The sequence below is a fragment of the Eubalaena glacialis genome, chromosome 7, assembly GCF_028564815.1.
Source record: "Eubalaena glacialis isolate mEubGla1 chromosome 7, mEubGla1.1.hap2.+ XY, whole genome shotgun sequence".
Taxonomy (NCBI): Eukaryota; Metazoa; Chordata; class Mammalia; order Artiodactyla; family Balaenidae; genus Eubalaena; species Eubalaena glacialis.
Genome location: NC_083722.1, coordinates 2,134,255 through 2,160,638, shown reverse-complemented (window position 1 = coordinate 2,160,638; position 26,384 = coordinate 2,134,255). Strand labels below are relative to the sequence as shown.

Genomic DNA, 26,384 nt, shown 5'->3' with positions numbered 1-26,384 from the left:
GGCCCCGGGCGAGGACTGTCTTCAGCTTAGCCACTTCTCTGTGAACATTGTGATGAATACAAAGACCAGTGCACGCTTGCACCTCTCAGATAAAAGGCACCGCATAAATTCAACTCATCTTAGAGGAGCGGTTGTGAACACTACAAATGCTTCACTGAACGTTTACCTGAAAGTAAAGTAAATCATGATACCAATTTATTTTTTAAGACAATGGTCAGAAATTCACAACAACATTGAAAAATCAGGTTTAATTTTTGTAGCTATGAAAGCTAGAGGATGCTTATAATATGTCATTATTGCTGTTGGATTAGGAGCAGTTTGTGGGGAGGCACGGGGGAGCCTGGGAAGGCAGGTGAACTGGGGGGTGACCCGCAGGCGGGTTTCAAAGGCAGCACCAGGCTCAAGCCCCAGGCTCAGGATTCACAGGTCACATGTCCTCGGGGACACTGTCACTGTAGGAAGTCTTCCACTAACTTGTTGAATTCATCTGCAAAACGTAAATGCAGGTTGTGCTTGCCTTCTGGCATCAGATGCAACCTAAAAAAAAAAGATTATGATTAATGGCACATCACTTAAAAACCCGTCACCCTCCCTATCGTTTCATGAAAACCTCAAGTGAGAAACTGCCGTGTTTTATTTTTTTTTCCATCACCTCTATTAGGAAGAAAGTGTAAGGTACATCTTATGGATGGTCCCAGAATAGAGACTTAACAGTGACAGAGCACACATGCTGTGCTTGGAACTGAATGAGGTAAGAAATAGTTTGACTGCAAACCTGACTGAGAGTGGGAGATGTGATTGGTGGTTACCTAAGAAAAAAAATCTTTTTAATAACATTGGTCTTGAGAGAGAGGGTTGGAAAGATGATAAAAAGATGAAGTGTCCAGAATCCACTGGATTGGAGCTTCTTGGAATATCTGTGTAGTGGGAAAACCCAAATAAGAATTCACAGCCCCCGCAGGCCTGTTGTTCAAGGTTCCAAATCACCCCATCATTTTGGAGGACTGAGCAGGTCTGCATACAATCCACCAGACAAAGGGCAAGTAAATGTTCCTGAGGCTTGTGAGGGTAGCAGGAGCCTGCATCAGCCACCTGCCCTTGGTTCTGCAGCCGTCAAGACACCTCACCATCCTTGGGAGGCTTCTTCCTTTCCACAGGGCTTTGGTCAAATGTGGCTGGTCTGCAGTTTCTTTAATAAAGGCAGACTTCTGAGTTACACATTTTATTTATTGGCTATAAAAGTGCAGACAATAAGTTTTAAACAAATTAAAGGTTCTAGGATATAAGCACAAGTCTGACTTGTTCTGTCCCCAGTAACAGACGTTAAAAGGACTACACTGGGGCAAAATGCCAGTTACCGCATTTCCTGCTTCCCTGTGCTTCCCACGGGGTGGGGAGCGGAGAGCTCTAGGGACCTCAGTGAACATTAGGGAGGATGCATGGCAGGAGGGAGCCTGGAACAGAGCTGTCCTGGGCGATGCTGGGCCTCCCGCAACCAACCACACGGTGGGTGGGGGGGCGGTAAGGGAACCCAGACTATCGAGATCACTGGCTTGAAAGGAGGATCTGTTGCTGGCATCTTTCTGAGGCCCTGGGGAAGGTTAATAATGCCATTAACAATAACCAGGGCATTTCCAAGTCAATGTTAATGTTATTCAGGGAAGAAGTATGAGCTGCACCACCCCAGAGAAAGGACCAGCTGCCCTCCAGAGGGACGGGGCTCACAGGGACAGTCACGGCCTCTGTTCTCAGGAGACAGAAAAGAACCAACTGCCGAGGATGCTGGCAGTCACAGAAGGGCATGTCTGGGATACCTTGCACCTTCCACCGTGGACCAAGCAGAGACCCACCCTGCCAAACCTGCAAGTCCTCCTGTGTGGGGAGCCAACCCACTCCTATTATTTGTTCAGACACCCAAGAAGGAAGGAGAGACACTAGCTGCGAATCCCGTCTTTTTAGCCTCAGTGCTGTCTGTGTTCTCCCAGTAGTAATCTCAGTCTCAGGAAGTAAAAACTGGGCCCCTCGTTAAAAATATGGGAGCCCTGTTCTGAGGCATCTACATTCAGAACTGCACTGGACTAAGGATGGGCAGACAGAGGGACGGACAGACAGATGGACAAATGAGGGTATGAATAAAACAGCTCTGCTCCTTGATAGCTGTTGGGGTCATTTCAGGGTCCTCAACACAGCCTTCCCTGAGGTCTGACACAGGGGTCACTACCCCTAACATGTCCTCCTCTTGGGGCAGCACTGCCCCGGACAGGTGTAAATACGGGGCTGCCAGGGCAGCGTGGCCACCGCTGCTGACCCAGACTCTCACCCAATTAACAAAGGATCAAATCACACGCTCATGGAGAGTGGTGTTCAAACAATCACACCTTCCAGGAAAACGAGCAGGCAATTCCCCAGCGCCAGACACACGGCTCAGCTGGAGAGGATGGACCCCTCGGGGGCAGATGCTAGATCCTATTTGCTGGGGCAGGTTCCTCACTGCATTTGGCACCTTTAGAAAAAGAAATGTGATTCTGGACCTTCTGAGGAATTAGAATCCCTCCAGTCCCCCTCCGCCTCTCCTGGACGGTCCTTGGACGACACTCCCTACGTGCGAGTGGGCGAAGGAGAAACAGGCTAAAGGCGCTGGCTATGATGGGGGCAAGACAAGCCAGTCTCACCAACGTAGGCTCTTTACCAGCAAGCGACAGCATCTCCCTAAACCGCCGCTGCTCACCTGGAAAGTGGCGACAGTAACAGCGTCCACCCCACAGGGTTATTCGGAAGATGAAATTATCTCCGGGCGCACGGTAGACACTTAATACTCGTTTGCTATTCGTCCATTATCCTATCTGTATTGTGCTTCACAATGTACGAAAGTCGTTATGAAGGTTCCAGGTATGTACAGCGTATCAGCAAAACGCTCCAACTTGGAGACAATTTATTTACGTTTGCTGGCGCCCACAATCGACTGCAACTGGAAAATTCTTACCTTAAAGAGATTTTAGACCTAAATGTAAGGCCAGACACTATAAAACTCTTAGAGGAAAACATAGGCAGAACACTCTATGACATAAATCACAGCAAGATCCTTTTTGACCCACCTCCTAGAGAAATGAAAATAAAAACAAAAATAAATAAATGGGACCTAATGAAACTTAAAAGCTTTTGCACAGCCAAGGAAACCATAAACAAGACGAAAAGACAACCCTCAGAATGGGAGAAAATATTTGCAAATGAAGCAACTGACAAAGGATTAATCCCCAAAATATACAAGCAGCTCATGCAGCTCAATATCAAAAAAACAAACAACCCAATCTAAAAATGGGCAGAAGACCTAAATAGACATTTCTCCAAAGAAGATATACGGATTGCCAACAAACACATGAAAGGATGCTCAACATCACTAATCATTAGAGAAATGCAAATCAAAACTACAATGAGGTATCACCTCACACCACTCAGAATGGCCATCATCAAAAAATCTACAAACAAATGCTGGAGAGGGTGTGGAGAAAAGGGAACCCTCTTGCACTGTTGGTGGGAATGTAAATTGATACAGCCACTATGGAGAACAGTATGGAGGTTCCTTAAAAAGCTAAAACTAGAATTACCATATGACCCAGCAATCCCGCTACTGGGCATACACCCTGAGAAAACCATAATTCAAAAAGAGTCATGTACCACAATGTTCATTGCAGCACTATTTACAGTAGTCAGGACAGGGAAGCAACCTAAGTGTCCATCGACAGATGAATGGATAAAGAAGATGTGGCACATATACACAATGGAATATTACTCAGCCATGAAAAGAAACGAAATTGAGTTATCTGTAGTGAGGTGGATGGACCTAAAGTCTGTCATACAGAGTGAAGTAAGTCAGAAAGATAAAAACAAATACCGGATGCTAACGCATATATATGGAATCTAAAATAAAAATGGTTCTGATGAACCTAGGGGCAGGACAGGAATAAAGACGCAAACATAGAGAACGAACTTGAGGACACAGCAGGGGGAAAGGGAAGCTGGGACGAAGTGAGAGAGCGGCACGGACATATATACAATAACAAATGTAAAATAGGTAGCTAGTGGGAAGCAGCTGCATAGCACAGGGAGATCAGCTCGGTGCTTTGTGACCACCTAGAGGGGTGGGATAGGGAGGGTGGGAGGGAGACACAAGAGGGAGGAGATATGGGGATATATGTATACGTATAGCTGATTCACTTTGTTATACAGCAGAAACTAACACACCATAGTAAAGCAATTATACTCCAATAAAGGTGTTAAAAAAAAGATTTTAGAAAATGTCATGGGTGAGATTTGTCTAGAAAGGATGAGCCCCCCCTTCCCCCCACTGTGAGACACCAGGACCCGGCTTTGTAAGGATGAGGCTGGTCCTGTTTGGAGTTAATCCTGGAACCTGGCCCTAAAGGGGGTCTCGAGCTGCCTGCAGTCAGAAAGGAGGAACTAGAAACAGCAGCTGAGGAGGGGGTGGGAAGGGTCATCCGGGCAGCTGACGGGGGTGCGTCCCCCTTCTGTCAGTGTCCGCCGGACCCCCTCTCCACGGAACCGGAACGAACCTGCTGCCAGCACAAGCCCTTTTTACTTCGCGCCCGCAGGGGCATGCCACCTCCCTGCCCACCTTGGAGGTCTGGGGCCATCTTCCCACCGCTGGCCGGACCGGACAAGGCCAGGAAGCTGCAGAGCAAGGCCCCTCCACTCTCCTGTGATCAGACAGAGGCCAGCACCTGACCCACGACCTGGGCAGCCCAGGCACCCTTAGCGCTACCACCGCCAGGCCAAGACCTCTGAGGAAGCTCCTGCCAGCTGCCCTCCGCCAGGGTCGGGTTTATGCGTCAACTTGGCTGAGCCACAGGTGCCCAGACATTTGGTCAGACGTGATTCTGGGTGTGTCTGTGAGGGTGTTCCGGGATGAGATTCACATCTGAATCAGCAGACTGCCCTCCCCACGGGGGTGGGCCTCATCCAATCAGCTGAAGGCCCGAACAGCACAAAAGGCTGACCCCCCCCTGAGCAAGAGGAACTCCTCCTGCCTGTCTTCAACCTGGGACACTGGCTTTTTCCTGCCTTCAGACTCGAACTGAAACGTCAGCTCTTTCTGGTTCTCAGGTCTTCAGAGTCAGACTGAACCGCACCATGAGCTCTCCTGGGCCTCCAGCTGCTGACTGCAGATCTTGGACTTCTCAGCCTCTGTAGCTGCACGAGCCAATGCCTTACTCCTAGAGTAAATCCATCCTCTCTCTCTCTAGATATATTACACGTACACATGCTGGCACGCTCGCTGCTAATAAGGTATCAATAAGGGGCCGTGTGGCCTCAGAAAGGTGAGTAATTGGAGGAGCAGGAAGAGGCATCCAAGTTGTGACCGGAAGGCTGGGTGGCCTTGGCCAGGCAAGGAAGGGGCAAGGGGTACAGAAGGACTCGAGGCAAGGCGCTGGTCACGTGTAGCTGGGTCTGAAACCCAGATCCTCATCTCTGCTGGGTCCCCAATTCCTGAGATCTGAGCACCTCCTCAGAAACATACTGTTATGGGCTGAGCCATGTCCCCCAATTCACATGCTGAAGTCCTAACCCCAGTACCTCAGAGTGTGACCTTGCTTGGATATCAGGTCTTTAAAGAGGTATTATGTTAAAATGAGGTCACACAGGTGGGCCCTAATCTAATCTGACTGGTGTCCTTATGAGAAGAGATCAGGACACAGACACCCACACAGAGGGACGACCGTGTGAGGACACAGGGAGAAGGTGGCATCTGCACACCAAGGAGAGAGGCCTCAGGACAGACCAACCCCCTGACACCTTGATCTTGGACGTCCAGCCTCCAGACTGTGAGGGACTAAATGTCCGTAGTTTCAGCCGCCCAGTGTGCGGTCCCTGTCACGGCAGCCGGAGCTGAGGACCACACACGGTGAGCGCTCCGTGTCTCCACTATAGCGCGGTGGTCACATCCTCCGTGAAGCCCCACCCTCTCCTGAGCCAGCTCGGCCCCTCTGCTTCCAGGGGCCCGTCCACTCCAGCCCCAGAGGGTCCGAAGGGTGCAGGCTCTGCTCGGCGCAAACTGTGACAGCAAGCTGGGCGGCCCCGAGGACCAGGCGTGCCCGGCAACAGGAGGCGCTCAAGCAGAGGCTGGCTAGCCAGGCAGGGGGCCGTGTCAGTGCTGTTTGATCTAGGAGGGAGGGCTGGCCGAGCGGGGGATGCCCGGAGCGGGCAGGGCCTGCTCCCCATCACCACTGTAATCAGTGACCACTACCTTATGCTTTGTATCTGGGACTTCTGCAGAAGAGTTTGTTAGGAGGAAGGGCTCAACTGCCTAAAAACAAAACCTAAAATCACTGAACTTGAGTGATCTCTGAGGCCTCTTTGTCTCCAGGAGATGCTGTGATTCTTCTCCAGCAAAGAGAACAGAGAGAGACAAATTGTCACAGGCAGGAAGTGGGCCTGCTGAACACCCACCCTTCATTCGGCCCCCTTCTAGGAGAGAAAGGCATTTGTTTCATACCTGATTATCTATTTGTAGTACAATCTTTGAGGCGACAGACTTGTGCCTTTAATTCTTTAATTATAAATGTACCTGGCAAGGAAATGAAACCCCAAGTTCGTCGGAAGCACCCTGCACTTGGAGTTGGAGTTGCTCCCCTGGGGTCAGAAGGCCTGTGCACACAGTCGGAGGGGGACCTTGGTGCTCAAGGAATCAACCCTCTTTTTGTGGGTCCAGAATTAACCACCGTGTTTTAGGTTCATGCCCAACATAAAGGGTTCTTCTGGCAGAGGAAGGGAGCAAGTGTAACACTTTACTCTGAACTCATTTTTTCCAAAGAATCCTGCTCTAAGAAAATGACCTTCCATAAGAGAGTGTACTGAAACCATTAACATCTGAATGGCAAGGGAATATTTTTCTCCCATATTGATGTATTCTGTTGCTAGGAGATGGGTCTGGAACAGAATTCCTAAATTAAACTTTCTTGCAGACTTTCACTGAACCTGGCTCTCTAAGGGAACACACTGCATTTATCATGAGCATCAGTGTGCAAAAACCTGTCATTTCTGAAGCTAGAAGACAATTAACCAGGTCAGAAAGTATATAATACAGGCATCTTACCATCATATTAAAATAAGAGTATGTTTATGAGAGACAGCTGCGCTGTGGGGGAAAGCACCATATTAGGAGGAAAAAACCCTAGGATTTGTCGTTTACTAGCCATGCAACCTTGGAAGATTACTTAACACGTCTCAGCCTTGATTTTCTCATCTGTAAATTGGGACAAAGTCTTTTTCCATAAGGTTGTTGTGAAGTATATGTAATTAGATATCATACGTGAAATGCCTTTTAAAATATAAAATGCTATTTGGACATAGGAATTAGACAGGTTTATAGTAATGCTATTTTACTGCAGAATAAGGAGCATGTCTCCCACATTTAAAAATTCTCTGAGACACTTGTTAAAATCTATCATGGAATAAATAGCATGATTAGGAGGTAGAGGAACTGTTTCTGAGCCTCCTCTCCCTGCTGGACTGTGGAACTCTCAGCTCAGGGACCACTACGGACCTGCCAGGCAGTGCTGGCCTGCAGTGGGCACCGGAATCGGCTCATGGAGGGGGTCGGGGGGCGGGGGGAGGGAGAATGTTCTTAGGTCACTAACAAAGCCAATTTCCAAAGAATTCTATACAATTCCAAAGATGTCCTGAGTAATGACAGCATCTCTGGAATTAATATACAGTCTCTGAAGGGATCAAGGCTCACTTGGGTGTTTATTTTCCAGTAGGTTTGCTTAAGAAAAACAAACCCAGGCTACCTCCTCCTGGTCACACCTCATTTTTTCCTTCAGGATGTGCATCACTGCATATCAAGGAAATACTCAGCTTGCTCAACATGGAATTTTCATCTTGATATAAGCACCAGCAGAAGCTGGCTCCCGTGTCAGCCAAAGTATTTAAATTATAAATTTCTGTTCCATATGAAAACAAATGGGATTGAAGAACAGAATTTCTGCTGATGTGTCTTATTAGGTTCTCTGGCGTCCCCAGGTTCGTTGGCAGAAACAGGGCTGCGCAGACAAGGAACGTGTCTCTGCCATTTAATCGAATGGGCCACCAACACAGCTGGCTTGGCAGACGCTGCTGTTTTGTGATTCTGAATAACAGGTTCTCCTCTGATGTGTACGTATTTAAGGCTTAAATAACACAAAAAGTTTACAACATAATTTTAAGTGGGAAAAAAGCAGGAATCAGAGTTGAATATAGAATATGATTTTATCTATGTTAAAAAAAATACTAGAAAGGAGTAGTACACAAAAATGCTACTAATGGAGGTATTTAAATGGATGGTAAGCAACAGGCAATTTGCTTTCTTCTTTTGATTTTACAAACTTTCTTTACTGGGTAAGTAGTGCTTTTATAACGAAAGTTCCCAAATGATAGATGACTGTTTAGGTTGATGTGCTGCAGCCCTCAGAGCTCCTGCCCTCAGATTCCAGGGCTCCTTGGCCCCGTTCCCTAAATACAGCAGGACTGTTGGTTCACACGGGCAAAATGGGGCGGGATGCACCTGAAAAACCCAACCCTCATGCTTCTTCTCTTCCTACAGCTTCTCCCGTTTACCTCCCAAGCCCCCAGGGCAGAGTGCTGGCTCACGCCGGACTCACCGTGACCCCTTCACGTGCCTGTGTATGAAGTCGGCATGGAAACTCGGGACCAGAGGATCCTTCTCACCGTGCACGATTAGGGTGGGGCACTGAACCAGGGGCAGCAGGTGCCGACAGATGTTACCTGAAAGACACGGAGACTCTGCTTTCCCGTGACCCTCCTCGGGGTGGGGAGGAGCAGAGTGCGGGCAAGCGGGCCCCCCCCACCCCGCCCCCTGCCCTTAGCATCTGTCTCTATGAGACCGGCCTGGATCAGTCGGGGTCTGAGTGCCTTCCAGCTCTAACATTCTTTGGGTTTCCTTTTCTGTTTCTCTCCTGGCTTTTTTCTTTTAAGCTCTACTAGTGAACAAGCACTCTTGCCTGATTTAATTCATAATTCATGGAAAACAGTAGTTAAAACAAACAAAAACCCTACAAGTCTTTACATTACGTGGGGCAGTTCCCTGTTTGCCAAACAATGGTAGATGCTTGGTATCTGAAAAGCTCCTCCCTTGAAATAGTGTCTTCAGTGGGGCCCTCTGGCCCTCAAGCCTGTGTCCCTCACGGTGAAGCTACAACTGCAGCTGTGCAGAAGCTGCTGTCCATCCTCCCGCCCCGACACCCCTGACAGAGGCCCTCACCCTGATGAGTGACAGCATTTCTAAGGCTCACATGGCACAAGTCAGGCTCCACTTCCTGTCCTGCCATTTCCTGCGGGGGAAATCTTGGGGGTGCCCTAACTCCAAGAGTTATTTGGCCTCTCTCGGTTAATCAGGGACCATCATACATCCCTGGGGTGGCTGTACCGCTAAGAGGAGGTGCCCTGTTCCCAGCAGGCACCCCAGAGCTAGCCCCGTCCTCCCCAGCTGCCCTGAGAAAGCCGGGGTCCCCGGGTGCTGTCCAGGCAGCGGCTCCTCCCTCCTCGCGGGTGGGGGTCACTGCCTGCTGGCCCTGGGGTGGCCGCACCCGCCACTGAGCAGCCCCGCGGTGATTAACGCCAGTGTTCCCGAGCCCACCCCGCGTGTCAGGAGCCATCCCAGTGACTCAGCACCCGTGAGACACAGGAGATGCAGGCTTTAACTCATACAGTAGATACAACCGCTTGTAAATCAAGTATTTTTACAATAGTAGTGGTAACTTTTTATTAAGCACTCACCCTGTAGTTGGTACTGTATCAAAGCCGACCTCACATGATATAACCTCACATATAATAATATATATACAACCTCACGTATATATAACCTCACATATAATAATATATATACAACCTCACATATAATACATATAAAGCCTCATGTATATAACCTCACGTATAATATAAAACCTCACATATAATAAAACATGAAACCTAACATATATAACCTCACATATAATAATACATATAAAACCTCATGTATATAACCTCATGTATAGTATATAATCTCACATAAAATATATATATGAAGCCTCACATATATAATCTCATATAGAATATATATATAAAACCTCACGTATGCAATCTCACATAGTATATAAAACCTCATATATACAACCTCACATAGTATATAAAACCTCACATATGTAACCTCACATACTTTATATACACGTGTGTATGTATAAAAACACCTCACCTCACATATGTAACCTCACATACTTTATATACACGTGTGTATGTATAAGAACACCTCACCTCACACATATAATCCTCACAGCAGCTTCCTGGGTAGTTCCCAGTATCTCCAGTTAACAGACCCAGAACTGCTGCTCAGAGAGGCTAAGTGATCTGCCTGAACCCACTCAAACAGCAGCCACGTGGCAAAGCCAGAATCCACCCCTGGGCCTGACTCCAAATCTGGCGATGAATCCCTAAGCTGAACTGAGCAGCCATAACCTTGAGTACAAGAAAAGGGCTCCTGTCAAAGAAATCGGTACTGAAGGGAGATAAGAAGTTTGTTAACAGCCTTGCTGTAAGACGATTCATACGTTTCCAGATTCTCTGCATTATGACACTTTCTCCCTCCCTCTCTCTCTAATAGACTGCATCTTTTAGAGTTTTAGGTTACAGCAGGACTGAGCGGGAGGCAGAGCGCTCCCACGTACCCCTGGCCACACACACGCACAACCTCCTCCATCGTCGACACCCCGTCAGGCGCTTCTCACAACAGATGAACCTGCACTGACGCGCCGTCACCACCCTGCGCCCGGGGTTTTCCACGGGCACACACTCTTGGTGGACACATTTGGTGGGTCTGGACAAATGCATAATGACGTGGATGCAATGATGATATTATACAGAGCATTTTCACTGTCCTAAAATTCCTCTGTGTGGCTACTCTAAGATGTGTACAGTGGGATCTCGTTGTTGTCTGGCCCATCTTTTATTCGGGTTGTTTTCTTATTGTTCAGTTTTAAGAGTTTTTTGTATATTTGGATACAAGTCCTTTAGCAAATATTTTCTCCCAGTCTGTAGTTGTCTTTTCATTCTCTCTGAAATACATTTCAAGGACCTGTTTCTATGGGTGGATACTGCATTTGAACAGGATATACTTGCTGTTTTGAACTTAAACCAAAAAAGTAACATTTCCAAATGTCCTCCTCATTATGGAAGTTTTGACAGATGACTCACTCTGGAAATGATTACTGAATAGACCAAACTGGTACCTGAATCACAACAGTTTTGTAACTGAATGTGCTTCAAGATTAGGTCTTACCTAGTCTCAATTCTTTCAGCAATTAGAAAAGTGAGAGATTACAAATGTAAATAGCTATAAAAAATAGGCTTTAATTCAGAATTTCTCTTCAGGATGTCAATTCTTCCTGTTACTGGAAATCATGTTAATTTTTCAGATAAAGACAGGAAAACATTTGTCACGGCTAAAGTGACACAACTTAGCTCTGAAGTTGGGAAAGGACTGAATACTTTCTTCCTCATACTAATTCTTCTGGGGCTGAAGGTCATGACAGAGAGTCCCTCCTTTTCTGTCCTAGTAACAGAGGATGTAGTGGGGTGACACCTCTAAATGTGAAAAAGAGAAAATCTGGTGTCTGTTGCAGCTGTTTTCTAATTACCCATCCTGGAATTAGAAAATGAAGAGTATCTGAGGCTTCTGGAGAATGATTTTGCCATCATACACACAAAGGACTGGAAGGAAAAAGAACAGTCTGCTATGAGAGACTCAACAATGTGACCCTTTGTACACATGGTCTGTCTCTGGTGCAAGGCGGGTCTATCACACAAGAACTCGCATTGTACACGATCACCAGCACCCTCTGTTCACACATCAGTGTGGAAGGACAGTGGGCGAGCGCATTAATCCCCGAGGAATCCTCGAGCATCTGGGGGACTCAAGCAGCCTCTCTAATGAGCAAAGGGACCGTTAAATAGCTCGTGTAACCTACCATCTGGAAGATGCTTAAACTGTTTTATGCCATCCACCCACTTTTCACAGGTTCTGGCAAAGTAGTCGAACCCATAGAGGGCTTCCAGAGGCTTTCTTGTTCTCTCACTCCATTTAGACACGTCTCGGATACCTGAAAGACAGATCGTGGGCAAGAATGGGTTTAGTCTCAGACTAGAGTTCATCTGTAAATACTCCAAGCGCAGTACACTCAGAGCCGCGGCACTGGCTGTCCTGCCAGCTGGGAGTGCTCCCCCAGTCTCCACGTGGCTCACGCTGGCTTCGCCCAGGTCGGCCAGGCCTGCCCCGACCCCGCCCTCCGTCACTCTGCTCAGCGCCTGTCACTTTCAGTGGCTTCTGTGTCCGTGGTTAGTGCCAAGTGCTGCGTCCCCACCAAGATGTGAGCTCTGTGTGTGGGGTTTTGCTTTGTTTTGTCCCCCACTGTGGCCCTTGGGCACAAAAGAGGGACCAGTAGATTCTTACCAAGTGAATGAAATTAGATCTAAAATTAATGCTTTCTGTTAAAGGTATAAGATAAAAGCAGACATTCCCCTAATTAGGGTCATCTGAGTGAAAATGACATTATTTATAACAGGAGATTTTTCTGAACTGCATTTATGTACGTTGAGAAATGCACACACATTCATTCTAATTTCTGCCACTGAAGGCACATGGGTGTAACTACTAACTACAAACTATATTACAGATGACTCTCTGTTAGGAAAGGAAATAATGGCTAAAAGCCACCTTTAAAGTGAACTGCCGTCTGAGGCAGGCTGACCCTGATAGAGACAGTGCCTGCCTTTCTCTCGCTCACTCTTCTGAACCCGCAGACGGACGCCCAGGGTGGAGTCCAGAGGCTGAGGACGCTGAACTGCTCCGCACAAAACTGAGAAGACTCCAGACGGGGTCGGGGGTGGGGTTGGTGGGGAGATGCAGAGAAGAAGCCTGAAAATGAAGAGGTGGCAGGAGACCTGGGAAGAAGGAGGAGAGAGGGGCTGGCACGACGGCATGAAGACGGCCCGTGAGAAGTGCCCCACAGTCGGCTCTGCCCTTGGCCGTGTAGCAGACCACACCCTCGGGAAGGCCCTCTTGCAGTGGAACAACTAGCTCTTTCATAATATATAATTTTTGTTGCACTGCTGGAGTTTGCAGTAACTGATGGAAACTAGAGTGTGTGTTTGTGTTGTGTGTGTGTGTCTGTGTGTAAGAGAACCCTGAAAACAGCGAAGAGTGGTAAGACCACTCAAAGGCAGGGTTGCTTCGGGGGAAGGTGACTGTTGGTTGGGGGAGGGTGGACACGGCTGAACCTGAGATGGAAATGGCCCCAACCTGGTACCATCCATAGTTGCCAAGAGCAGCAAATGGACATCCTCTCTGAAGGAAAGTGTTCTCAACTTATGCTCACTGTCTTTTTGTTTGTTTTCAGATTAAGAGTAAGCAAATATCCACTCCTCATCAAAGATCACAAGGCAATCAGAATCTTTGAAAGATAACGAAACAACTAGAAAATTGGAAGAGAAAGCTTAAGAAATTATGCAGAGCCCTACACACAGAGACATGGAGATGAACAGAAACGGGGAGATGGAAATGCTCGGTCTACAAAGTTCAATCAGTCCCCAAAGGAGGAGGGGTAGGAGGGACGGAGGGGGAAGATGGAGGACGGGGAGGGAGAGGAGGGGGATTCACTGTCAGAGGGAATCAGCAGGTGACAATGTTTCTCAGAACTGATAAAAGAATCCAGACAAAAGTTAAATGTAGCCCAAATAAAAACAAAAAGAAATCCAACACGGGGCAGTAAAACAGCAGTGTACCAAAGAAAAAGAGAAAATCTGAAAAAGAGCCAGAGATAAGACATATCACTCCAAAGGAAGGAAAGTCAGACCCACAACAGCAGGTAAGGAAGGCAGAAGACACCAGAATAGCAGAGAAGATACGTTTCCATTTCTATTTCTGTACTTAGCCAAACCATGTTTCAAGAGTGAGTGTGAAATAAACATTTTTAAGTAAAAGCTGAGTTGACTATTACCAGACCTGCCCTTAAAGAACTTCTGAAGAACAATTTCAGGGAAAAGAGAGAGGGCCTTAGAAGGGACATGTGAGAGGGAAGGAGGAAAGGTGAGCAAAGAGCCGAGAGACACGTCGGCAAACGTAAGAGCAGCTCAATGTTACAGGTCATTTATACCTCAACTAAAAACTCACCAAGGCAATGAGAAAATAAAACATTGTACCATTTCCTCACATTAAAATTAAATAGTCCTGTCCAGAAAGAAAGTAAAAAGACAAGTCACACACTGGTAACACAACTACTAACGCAATGACTAACCAGCAAGGAGTTGGTAATCAGGTTACTAAAAACCAAAAAACAAAGTAACATTGCAAATCAGTAACACCGTGCCCGTATCAGAAGTGCTCTCTGCTTGTGTTAGGTGGGGTGTCCTGTGTGCTGGCTCTGCTGTTACACTTCATAACATGCACCCGTGAAACACACTGTGCTATTTACATGTATCATATATTACACAATAAAAATTTAAAAACCAGTAAAAAGACACGAATAGGTAAAATGCAAAAGAAGAAACCCCAGTGGTGCATAAACACATGAAAAGATTCTCAATTTCATTAGTAACAGGAAAATGCAAATTAAGACCCCCGATAAAATACCATCTTACACCCATTTGGCCAGAATTAAGAACTCTGATAGTTCCGAGTTCCTGTTGAGGATATAAGCTAAGGTGGTGGAAGCCACCTGAAAGTGGCACATCTGCAAGCACGGCGCAGCCACCCCAGCACGGGCGTCCTCCCCAGGGAGGTCTGCTCACACGCTGAGGACGCACCCAAGGATGCTCACAGCAACACTAGGGGGAAAGAGAGGGAGGATAAAGTGCAACAGGTGTGCCCAACAGAACGCCACACAGCAACGTCACGAATGAACCTCAGAAACAGCGTTCTAAGAAAACTATGTGTAAAAAATGAGTCACAGAAAATGCCAGATAGTACGAAGGCACCCTGTTTAGCTCAAAAACAAATAAAACTAAATTATGTGTCGCTTAGGGATATGAATGTACGTGACGACAGTGTCTTCAAGACGGCACACGGATGGACAACTCAGGCCGGAAGCAGCACGCGGGCCAGCAGTGACTGACCTTGTGCTCCTTGGCGGGTCCGTTCACGCCGCAGGTGTTGCCTTATATGGGTCAAATATTATACAGTTAAACTAAAAGTTCAGCTATGAAATAATCAAAATAAAAATATTATCTATTATATGTTCGATATCATATTTAATTTCTAGAGATGCTATACACATATGCATTATTTATGTAAAATTAAATATATAAAATATTTGTTTTATAAATATACATTATGTTTTATAGTATATATCCTATTACACTATTACATAAGATATATATTAAAATACATATTTTAAAGTGTATCTTATAACATATTTAAGGAGGAGCAGAAGTAAACGATCGGATGTCTGCCTCAGCGAGGAGACCTTCCCGAGGAGGGTTTTGTTTTTTAGTTCTGTTAAAAAACATGCTGACAAATTGGGGAAACGGAGGCTCAGGAGCGGTGGTGACGCAAGAGGGAAGTCACGGGGCGGCAGGGGTGTCATCACCCGCACGCCTGCTGTCACCTCCTGGAGAGAAACAGAGGGGCGAAGGCTGGAGCCAGGAAAGTGGGGGAAGCCTAAGTCAGTTGCACTTTTCGCCCCAGGGACCCCCAGATCTCAGTGCGCCCTCCTCTCATCCTGCGAGCCCAGTGGTCTCAATTCGGGCAGCTTGCTGGGGGCTAAGCAACTCCTGAGTTGCCAACTGGAATGCCATAACTGGGTGCCTGGTGGGTGAGGTGGCCACCAGTACAGGCCCTGGGTAGCAACCCCAGGCTGGAGGGGACACCCCTCTCGGTCCCCAGCAACCACAGTGCTGGTCTCCTCTATCAGAGCCTCAGCCTTACACCAACAGGCAGTGGGCCAGGTCTGCCCACGGGCTGCACTCTGCCAGCCCCTGTTCCCCCCCAACCCCGTCTCTAAAAATCCTCAGAGATAAGCTTGAAGGACAACCTTAAAAAGTGTGAATAGCACAACAATTCTTTATCAAAGTATGAGGGTTCACGTTTGAATACAATGTTCCCTTTAACACTCACGGTACTTGAAATGAGCCTGTAAATAACACTTCATGTCAACACCCTCCTTCCTTGAGGGTCACTACCACAGTAGGAAATGTAAATATGAACTTTACTTATTAGCCTTTTCCTGACTCATAAAAAGTGTCACTTCTGGAAATAGGAAACTTTAAAATACAGACTAGTTAAATTGCATTACTCTCCTGAGAACTCACCACCTTCCCACATTACAGCCGAGGAAACGGATGAGACATGACTTGTCAACTCACATCAAAACAAGGCCTGAGAAAGGTTGGGGGAGGGGAGGCTGCTCTCCAGGTGCAGGGACTTACCCCGATAAATCTCCTCGTCCTGGTCGGTCACGTAGGCGTTGGCCCCCCAGATCACCATCTTGTTGATGTAGGATGGGTATCTTGCAGCTGCAATGAGGGCTGTTATCCCACCATCACTCCACCCCAGCAAAGAGACCTTCTTAAACTTCAGCATCTGTGACAAATACCACGAAATGCATAGCACAGGTTATGGCTCCTCGCTGCTGAGAGAACTTGATGATCGTCAAGTATCAGAATCAACACAGCTGTGGTGTGTGGAGTGTCAATTGGCCATTAAAGAAAAATCCTAGAGTCCACCATGTGATGACATAAATGTTTCTCTCAATTAGTTGTGGTGCAAAAATGATTGTCATAAAAACCTAAGTACATAGTATTGTTTTGAATGATGAGGGGACTACATCTTCCGGTTGGATAAAGTCTCAAGGAACCAGAAACAGTGGAGATCAGCTGTACTTGGACGTGACAATGTGTGTGCGTCCACGTCTGAGCGAAGACTTTGAGGACAGGTATGCAAGTCAGAGAGGGAAACGGGAGAGTCGCTGCATCTGGTAAAGCCACTGACTGCAACTATGGGAAGAACTGGCTACAGGAAGGCCGGGAAAGAATGATGGTGGTTACACTGGTCTTCGGGTGAATCAGCCAGGCTCCGAGAATGCGTTTGACGGGGAAGATGAGCATCTGGGACATGCTGTCGAGAAGTAAAAACTGAATGATTGGGGAAATTTAAAGAAGTAACAAATATCAGTCCAAGACATCTGCTGATGGGACTCTAAATTGGTGTGACTACTATGGATAATACTTTGGCACTATCTTGTAGAATGAACATCTGCATCTCCCATCACCCAGCAAGTCATCTCCTAAATGTGCATGGAGCTCTCACACACGTGTACCAGGACAGGTCCAGGAAGTCCACACCAGCACTGTCTGCAATAGCAAAACACGAGCGCCACAACGTCCATGCACAGCACAATGTTCACTGCACTTCCGTGTATAATTGCGTGCACGTGCACACACACGCACACACACACACACACGGCAACTTAGAAATTATTTAGCTACCATCAGAAGAGAGGGGAATTAAGACACAGTGTATCCATACAACAGAATACTAAGTGCCTATTATAAAACTGAAGTAAATTTGTATTTATTGGCATGGAAATGTCTCCTTGATCAACTGTTCAATCAACAGTAAGCTGGAAAATCATTAGGTATAGTAGGATGCCATCAATACAGAACTGTGTGCTTATACATGTAATAAGATTGCCCAGAAAGGCAGAGCCTCAAAGTCTTGGTAGCAGTACCTCTAAATAGTTAGATTGTTTGATATATCTATTTTCCTCTTTATACCCATCTGAACTCTGAATTCTCTATAGGAGTCGCGTGGTATTACCCTTGAAGAAACAAAAAACAAAAGCAAAACAAATGAAGACAGGCCCAGCCACCCTCCTCCTCTGGGCTCTTGCCTAAGAGACCCACCTTCATCAAATCAACAGCATCTTTTGCATCCCTTTCAAAAAATTCTACTGGGAAATCTCGATCTGGGGGTCTGGAATGTCCGTACCCTCGGGGATCCCAGGCGACCACCGTGAAGAGCTTCTTATTCAGCTTCTCAATCTGAGGTCCAAAATCAGTCTCTCCACTTCCTGAAAGTAGTCACTTGGTTACACTCCAGTAAATGCTTTCATTGTTTCAAACACACTACATCAAAAGCAGAAACAACTACAATCTTAAAGTAACTAGTTTCTACTCAAAGTTAGACCTCAGCTGTAACCAGCAAAGCAGCTTCCTTTCCTGCTGGAGTTCAGACCTACCCTCCACCTCCCCCTAGTGGCTACTCTGAGAAGGACAGAGGCCCTGATTTTTCATTTGGTCCTGTATTACTTCAGCACGTTTGATCTCTCTTCAGCTTAATCGTGCTTTTTATTAAAAAGAAAAAAAAAAAAATTCATGAAACTGCATAGAAATAAACTTACTGATACAACATGCTTCTGGGTTATTTTTTCTTTCTTTTTTAAAAAAATGACTGTTACAAATGAGAGAGATCTTAATAATGTATGTAGACACATTAATGAGATTTGATCCTAGTTATTCAAAGCAGAATTCTAAAATCCCAGATGTCTTTTACTAAGCTAATGTGAATAGCCCTGAAGGTTTCATTTTCTGGTTATAACTAGAAACCAGAAAATTAAACTAAAACACTGAAATGAAGGGGGAGGGAAGGGTGTGGAGGGAAGAAATCAAACTAGTTTGTTTCATGACAACCGTATGAACCAGCGTTACGTTAGCAAGTAGAACCACGTTCTCAGGCGGGCGGCGGACTTGACCGGCAGCCCCCAGCCTGCCCACACGGTCACGGCCACCGTGTGCACAGGCAGGGTGGTCTTGTGTGGTCCACACAGTGTGGAAGGCCAGACTCCCAAGGAGCCCAGTCCAGGGGCAAGTCAGCATCTCATTTCTAAGCTCTGCTCGATTTCCGGGGACTCACAGCTCAGGTCACAAATGGATACTAAACGTCTTGCTTAATAAACCGGCAATTATTAGAAAATGTCTTTCAAGATGCTGTAGGATCATTTAATGTCATCAAGGATGACGACGTCACTCTTCCTGACAAGATATACCTTCCTCAACATCAGGTAAATCATCCAGAAAACCCAAGCTGAAAACATAACTGGATTTCCAGCACAAGTCTACTGCTCTGACATCTGAGGCTTCGCTCATGATCCCTGAACTGGAGGGTCTTCCAGGGAACTGCGCTGAAAGAGGGGCAGGAGGTGAGAAGGGGGGAAAAGGCAACAGTGTAACTCAAGACCAATTTCAGAAACAATAATACCTGGCACACAGGTATACATTTGAAGACCAGTGCAAAGACCATTTGAATACTAAAACCTTAATGAAATTACTTTAGGGAACAGTTACCAATATATGATACCTGAGAAGGAAATGCATCAACACTGGTTGCCCGTGGGTAGGGGAACTGGGTGCTGGGGGACAGTAGTTTAGGGGAGAAACTTGCTGTTCAACTTTTGAATCAGGTTAATGTTTTACACAAGCAAAAATTAAATTGCCAAAAGCTTTTTATACCTGGATAATGACAGCAATACTGAAACAATGGCAAACTGTTCATTGCTTTAGCTCTACATCAGCCTTTGGAGTAAATATGGTCCTCCATTACAACAGCTGGAGAGAAAAAGATACTAAATACTATCTGGACAGAAACGCCTCAATAGCTACAAGAGTGCCACTATCAGCTGAGGCTACATCGAGTGGAACCATCATGTGACTGAAAAATTTTAGCATTTTACTTTTAAGAGAAAGAAGCAAATCATAAGGCAATAAGTATATACTGGGATTACTTAATTAAATTAAAAATAAAACAACACTAAAACCCTTAAAACCAAATTTGAGATGCCCTGGGATCACTGGAAATTCCACCCCCCCCCCGAACTTTCTACATCTAAACTACTCATCTGTAAGAGGAGATCGCAATCCACCTGGCTTTACCACGCTCCGTTCGCGCCAAACCAATTCTGACCTTCAAAAAGGCTTTAAGCCCAGTTTTGTTCTTAGCTCTGATCTTAGCTGAACATATAGTCAAGCACAACAGGGCAATCAGTCCAACTTTTAGCAGCAGAAGTCTCACATCCTGGAACCCCTCAATTCCAGGCAAACTGGGCCGCTGGTCACCCACTCACCTCCTTCCTTCTCCCATCCCTTCTTCCCGCACTGCTTTCCTTGACCCGTCATCCCCCTAAGCTGTAAGCAACTACACAGTGTTGGACTTGCATGGGAGAAAACTGGGTATTTAAAGGAATAAAAACTGCATAAAGTAGAAAGGTATCTTTCTACATCACCTAAAATTGACTGTAGCAAATACTACTTAAAGCATCTCAGCAAAGCACTAAAGTTAATCATCAAGCTTGGGCATCTAGGATCGTGAAGGCAGCACAGGGGACACAGCATGCAGAGCACTCGGTAAAAACCTCCAGACCCAACATTCCCGGAAGCAGCAGGACCGCGTGCTCTCCGCCTCCAGTCCGCAGACAGTGCAGGTGGACGCCGTTCACAGCCACTTTGGTGGAGGTCACAGAGGAGCTGGAAGAGAAAAGCCCCAGCCCCAGAGGAAAACTACTAAGCAGCACAAAGGTGAGGACAAAGCCACGCTTTTCGACACGAATCAGCTGCAGTACCCTCCCCAGGGCCCTCGGATTACTTTGATACGTGCTTCAGTTTTCCAGACCTAAAAAGGGACCAGTTTGTTTCCTCCCCGCCACGCTGCAGATCTGGGCTGCGTCTTCATGTCTGAACATCCTACAGCACCAGCTCAGGGCTTATCCCACAGAGGCACCGAGAGGTCTGCTGAAGTCAACGGCCACACAGGCCACCCTACAGGCCCACGCTGGGGTGCCAAGGAGCAGGCTGACGCAGGGGCCCCCACAGTGGAATGCCGGGTGGGCACCGGCACAGACCCTGGAGCCACCCGTCTGGGCCTCAGCAGGTCCAGAGGAGGCACCCGGGCCTTCGGCTGCATTGGTGGCGTTCCCAAGGATGAGGCTGGTCTCAGGGTCCAGAGGGAAGGCCCTGAGCCCGAGGCTGTCCTGTAGGCATCTGGCCTCTCCATTCTCCAGCCAGCCACATGAGGGCCCTGGTCAGGAATGCCCGTCTGCACCAATGTGGCCAGACTGGTTTTAAGATGTTGAAAAGTCTTCTGCGTTGACTGTTAAATAGGCAGGTCCATATCAAAGCCCCCCCCCCAGCCCTCCCTGGCCCAAGACCTCCCACGCTGCGGCATCTAACCGCGTGCCACCCCAGGGGCTCTGGCCTGGGAAGCCTCCTCAACTGCTCTCGCGGAAGCTCCAGGATGACAACGCAAGGATGCACATCAACACAGCACATACAGGGCCCTGCCTCAGGCCCTAGGAGCCTCCCACCAACTCCCCAGATGGCTGGGGGACACGCAGAAGGGACGTGAAGGCGTGCCAGGACAGATGCTGGAACAAATGTGCCGAATACAGGCACATCGAGTCCTAACACACAACTTCTGGAAAAACATGACAGACCTGAGTGGCAGTAAGGCCTGACATAACTACTGATACGAGCTCATTATCTACAGAAACATCACGGGAGGAGCAATAAAAGCACCACCCAGCCATGGTCGTGTCCCACAGACCCTGCTGTTACTTGTTGTTAACGCCCTGCTCCTCGGACAGCTCCAGAATCAAGGTAAAGGCGAATAATGCTCCACTGATAGAGTCGCTTCAGGAAACGACGGTTTACTGACACGTCCGTCGGCGGCGAGAGACAGAGTCGTCTGCACACCCTCAGGGAGGGGAGAAGCCGTCAGACGCCTGCGTTCAGCACGGGAAACGAGGCAGCTCCCCAGACAGACACAGACGCCCAGCGCTCGCTCAGCTCAGCTAAGGGAGACTGCGCCCCTCTATCACTCCTCGTGCCCTCAAGGTTCTCGAGGGGCCCCCTTCCCAGCAGTGTGAAGGACATGCTTGGAGAGGCATTTTGCGCAGTGAAGAGGTCATGTATAATGAGGCCCCCCCATCTGTCTCGAGGTCCGAGCCACTGGGTTTCACAACCAGGGGCTGCTGGCTCTCAGGCCTGCACCCCTCCAGGGCCGGGAGCTGCCCAGGGCCTGGCTCACATGGGCTTCCCTTTCGTGGCCAGCCCGAAGTCTCTCCAGCCAAAAGCCTCGGACTTCCCTCTGTGCTCTGCCGTATCGGTGTTTTGATTCCCCATTCCAAATTTCTTTTCTTCTCATTATCCCCATCCCACATTCTTCTGGCTGCCTAAGAATATAGAGATAAAACCTGGCAGTCTAGAATTGGGCGTGATGGGAGCTCAATGGCAGGGAAGGGTTACTAAGGCACAGGACTTTGAAGGTGGCTTCAGAGAGACGGAGAGATTGTAGCAGGCTTGGGTGGAGGTACCTGGAGCAGACTGAAAAAGCAGCATTTGAGATGAACCTCCAAGACGGGTACAACTCTGAAGAAAGAATGCGGTGGGGAGGGTGCTTGTAGAGGAAGAAATGGCATGACCAAAGGCCCAGGGGTTGGGGGCACATGTGGGGACCAGGCAAGCTCAGCCTGGCAAGAGCATGGGGGCAGAGAGGGAGCAAAGGTTGGGGCCAAATGGTGAAGGAGTTTGCAGCCAGGCTATCGGGGCAGGAAATGTGCCTGGCGTTTTGTCACCAACACCCTGTCTGTCGTCACACCTGAGGGACCTGCCATTATCCCACCAGCCTACCCCTGGGGTTAATGGAGGCTCCCAAAACCTTGCATCCATCTCCAGGTTGGGGAAACAGGACAGAGAACTGTTCATGTACAAAAGCAAATCAATTTCAAACATAAGAAAAAAGTTTTATTTTTAAAAATAATAGTTATTGAATGACCTTCCACATAAATATACTTGAAAGGAGTGTTGCATTTTCCCTCCAGCTTATCAAAGGGCTCTCAGATGACAGGCCTCCGATAACACTGTTAAAAGAACGCTGAGACAAAAGCAGGCTGTAGAGGCCAGGCCTTGGAATGGCCCTGACATGTGCTCATCACTTTGAACCCCATTCAAGACACCAAATTTTCCAAACTCTCAGGTAGGAAAAAGGATAGATAGAAAACTTCAGAAAATTTAAAGAACAAAAATGAACCCCTTTCTCTTGGGCTGTCAATTTCTCCCTCCCATTAATTACTTCTCTAACCCAGGTGTTCTTAAGCAGGTGTGTTCATTAGAATCACCTGTGGAGTTAAAAATGCACCTGCCTGAGACAATCCTGGGAGACCCACTCAGTAATTCTGGGGTAGAGCCCTGGCATGTGCTTTCTAAAACACCGGAACTCTGCCGTATTATTCACTCGTTCACGTATATCCTGACCCCCTACTTTGGGCTGGGTGCTCCATGTTGCCTGGGAGTTGGCAGGGAAGACAGTTCCATCTGCAACCAGCAGTACTACGCACTTTGCCAAGTATGAGGACAGCAGACACTGGGGTGCACGCAGCACACAACACGTTCACCACACCTTCAGCAACACCTACACAGCTACACGCTCGGCCCCTTTGTATGAGAGCGTTTCCTGCCCCCACTATACCAGGGGGACTCAAACTTAGATTTGAATCATCTGGCAAACCTTCAAATCTCCAGATGCCCAAGCTGCATTAAATCAAAATCTCTGGGCTGGGACCCAGGCAGCTGTATTTTTTTAATTCTCCAAGAGACTCCAATAGACAACCGAGGTTGAGAAAGATTGTACTGAGTTAATTTCTTAGAGGAGAGAAAAATCCTGTCTCCTTTTTAAAAACAGCCTGCAGGAAGGCCTGCTCAGCCAGAAGAGCCCAGATTCCGCCTCACTTTTGTCCTCGAGTCCCTCCTTCTGGGAGGCCGGACAAGCAAGTTTGTGGAAGGGAAGGGGGTCAGGAGCGATACAACAGCAAGTACTTCCTGATGAGGGGGCTGAGCTGCCCCCGTCAAAGAGGGAAGATTCCTGTAGGGGCAGGCGAGAATGTAACCATCTGGGGCAAAGAATTAAACTAGAACTAACATACAGTTTAACTATCAAACTAGATAATGTCCTCCGATAAGAGCTTACTTATCTCATTCATTTTGCTATGTGATGCACATTAGACTCAACCTAATTTTACCGCTGAGGATTAGAGCTTAGGTAACTGGCCCCAGTCACTCTGCTGGTAACTTGCAAAGCCAAAATGAGCACCTGAATGTCGACACCTGGAATGTCCACTTTGCTTAGAAATAAAAATGGGGGCCACTGAATAAGTCCTACATATTCTCTGTACCTTGTATATTCAGCTATTTCTTTTGTACATTTTTTCCAAAGTAACCATTTGCTATAATAAAGCATTAGCAACGCCCAGGGCTTGGATTAACATGAATTTTGAGGACTTATTTTTACATCTTTTATACACTGTGTTATTATTTAGATATTCATATTTGTATCATTACTAATTGTAACTACTAATTACTTAATTCCTATTACGTGCCAGGCCTTTTACCCTCATTGTCTCAAACCCTCAGAACAATTCTGCAAGGCACGAGGCTTAGCGAGGGTAAAGAACTTGCTCCTGTTGATGCTTTTCTGTAACCTCACGGCTGAAGAGAGTCCCCAGAGGGGCTCGGCACCGGGGCCACATTCACCCTGACTGCTGGACAGAAGGTGAGGGCAGGCGCCAGGGGAAGGCGGCTCTCTGATGCTCAGACAGAGCATCCCCAGGTTGAACCGGAAAACATCTCTCTTCAGGCAGGCTGTTAGGTTCTGTAAAGTTATTAATATTGTAAATGCACGTAACACACAATTTCAGGTGGAAAAGGCTTTCCTGACCAGGCCCTGGGATAAACCACTTTGCAGATTATGAAATACAAAGAGTCAGAGTTCCAAACAGCAGACTTACAGAGAAGGTTTTGGAACGCAACTCAATTGTAGGTTAGGCACCGGCTGTTCCGAAGCAAAGGTCTTACAGGAGTGCTTTTACCTACTTAACACGGGACTGCCTTCTTGTTTCCGGATTAACCAATACCACTGCTTGTTTTCCCCATTACAGGTCATACCAATTTGCAACTGCATTTATAAAACGGCAGTTGAAAATCCAGAGAAACGTGTTTTTCAGAGATATTTTAGGAGGAATGATTTGCACTGCTAAGTGGATGGGGCCTTCTTGCAACCATTTAATAACCTATTGTAACCGATATTGGTGCCATCACAGGAACCCCATTTCAATCCCTTTCTGCAAATGGGACACTGGATAAATGGGCATTTTTCAACGTTGACTTACAGAGCTGCAGACATTGACATATTTTTCCATCTGTATCAAAACAGTTCTGAAAATCGTTAAAGCTGGTCAGATCTTTCCTTTCTCCTTCCAAATGAGAAGCTTCCCAACTTCCCGGAAGTTCTGAAGGCCAGGTACCTTCCTAGTCATGAGTGGAACTGACCCAGCACCAGCTGGGGGGGGGGTAGTATCTGTGTGCGGGCGCGTGTCTGTGTGTGCGCGCGCGTGCGGGTGTGTAGGCAGGTACGCAGAAAATAAAGTAAAGCAAGCTTCACGCCACTCCAACCACATGTCCTGCGTTCTCTCCCTCGAGACCGACGGCACCCACTTTTAAGACTGGGGGTCAGAGACGGATCCAGTTTTCTTGCTGCTGCCGTATCTCAAAGCCTGTGCGGGAGGGCGTGTCACAAGAGAGAAAAGCAGATTCTTGGGCGTCTCCACAACCTGCGCCCTCAGCACCTCGGGGAGCCATCTCCCCGCTTCCCGAGGTGATTCTTCTGCACATTAAAGCTCGAGGCGGGCAAGCGGGGCGAAGGACACCCAGGGCCTTGGGGCCCGCGACTCCGAGAGCTGACGGGGCGCAGGCACTGCCAGGCTGGCCTGACAGGAGCGCGCGCGAGCACTACTCGCAGGCGTGAAGGGCTGCGCCGAACGCGGGCCCGGAGCGAGGGTCTCCCACCGCCGGACCCTCGCCGCTCCAGGCTCCGCACCTCGGCCGAGCGCAACGCCCCGCCGCCCGCGCTCCCTCGGCCGCGCCCGGGTCACGGGTTAAAGGGCAAGGGGCCGGCGAGGCCATCACCACGCGCGTCCCCAGCCCGGCCCCTGGCCAGCGGCTCCCCTCACGCCGCCCCGAGCGCGCGGACAACGACGCGGGGGCTCCCGGTGGGGAGCGGCGCCATTACCTGAACGCAGCCAGGGGCTCGGTCAGGGGAACGTGGCTCCCGGGCTTCAGCGTGGAGAGGAGGAGCCGCAGCCGCCGCGCGCCCCACCTGCCCTGCACCGCCGCCGCCGCCGCCGCCGCCATGGTCACTGGTCGCGCTCGCGCCGGAAGCGCGCATGCGCCGGGTCTCCCGGCCACCCTGAGCCCGCCCCACCGCGCCGCCCCGAGCACGCATGCGCCGGGCCCGTCGGCAT

General features: G+C 48.0%; 1 protein-coding gene across 2 annotated transcripts; it reads right to left on the bottom strand.

The window, feature by feature from the left end:
• Positions 1 to 173: 173 nt before the first annotated feature.
• On the bottom strand, positions 174 to 26,287 carry BPHL (biphenyl hydrolase like). Of its 2 annotated transcripts, none has more exons than XM_061195671.1 (7): positions 26,153 to 26,287; positions 20,456 to 20,559; positions 17,944 to 18,110; positions 16,468 to 16,621; positions 12,015 to 12,146; positions 8,658 to 8,781; positions 174 to 537 (listed from the first exon to the last, which is right to left on the bottom strand). In XM_061195671.1, exons 1-7 carry the CDS (start codon positions 26,272 to 26,274, stop codon positions 450 to 452), a joined length of 891 nt encoding a protein of 296 aa, XP_061051654.1. In that variant the 5' UTR covers positions 26,275 to 26,287; the 3' UTR covers positions 174 to 449. The 2 variants fall into 2 exon arrangements, with proteins under 2 accessions (XP_061051654.1, XP_061051655.1); XM_061195672.1 differs by having other exon boundaries at positions 8,676 to 8,781.
• Between the last annotated feature and the right edge of the window lie 97 nt (positions 26,288 to 26,384).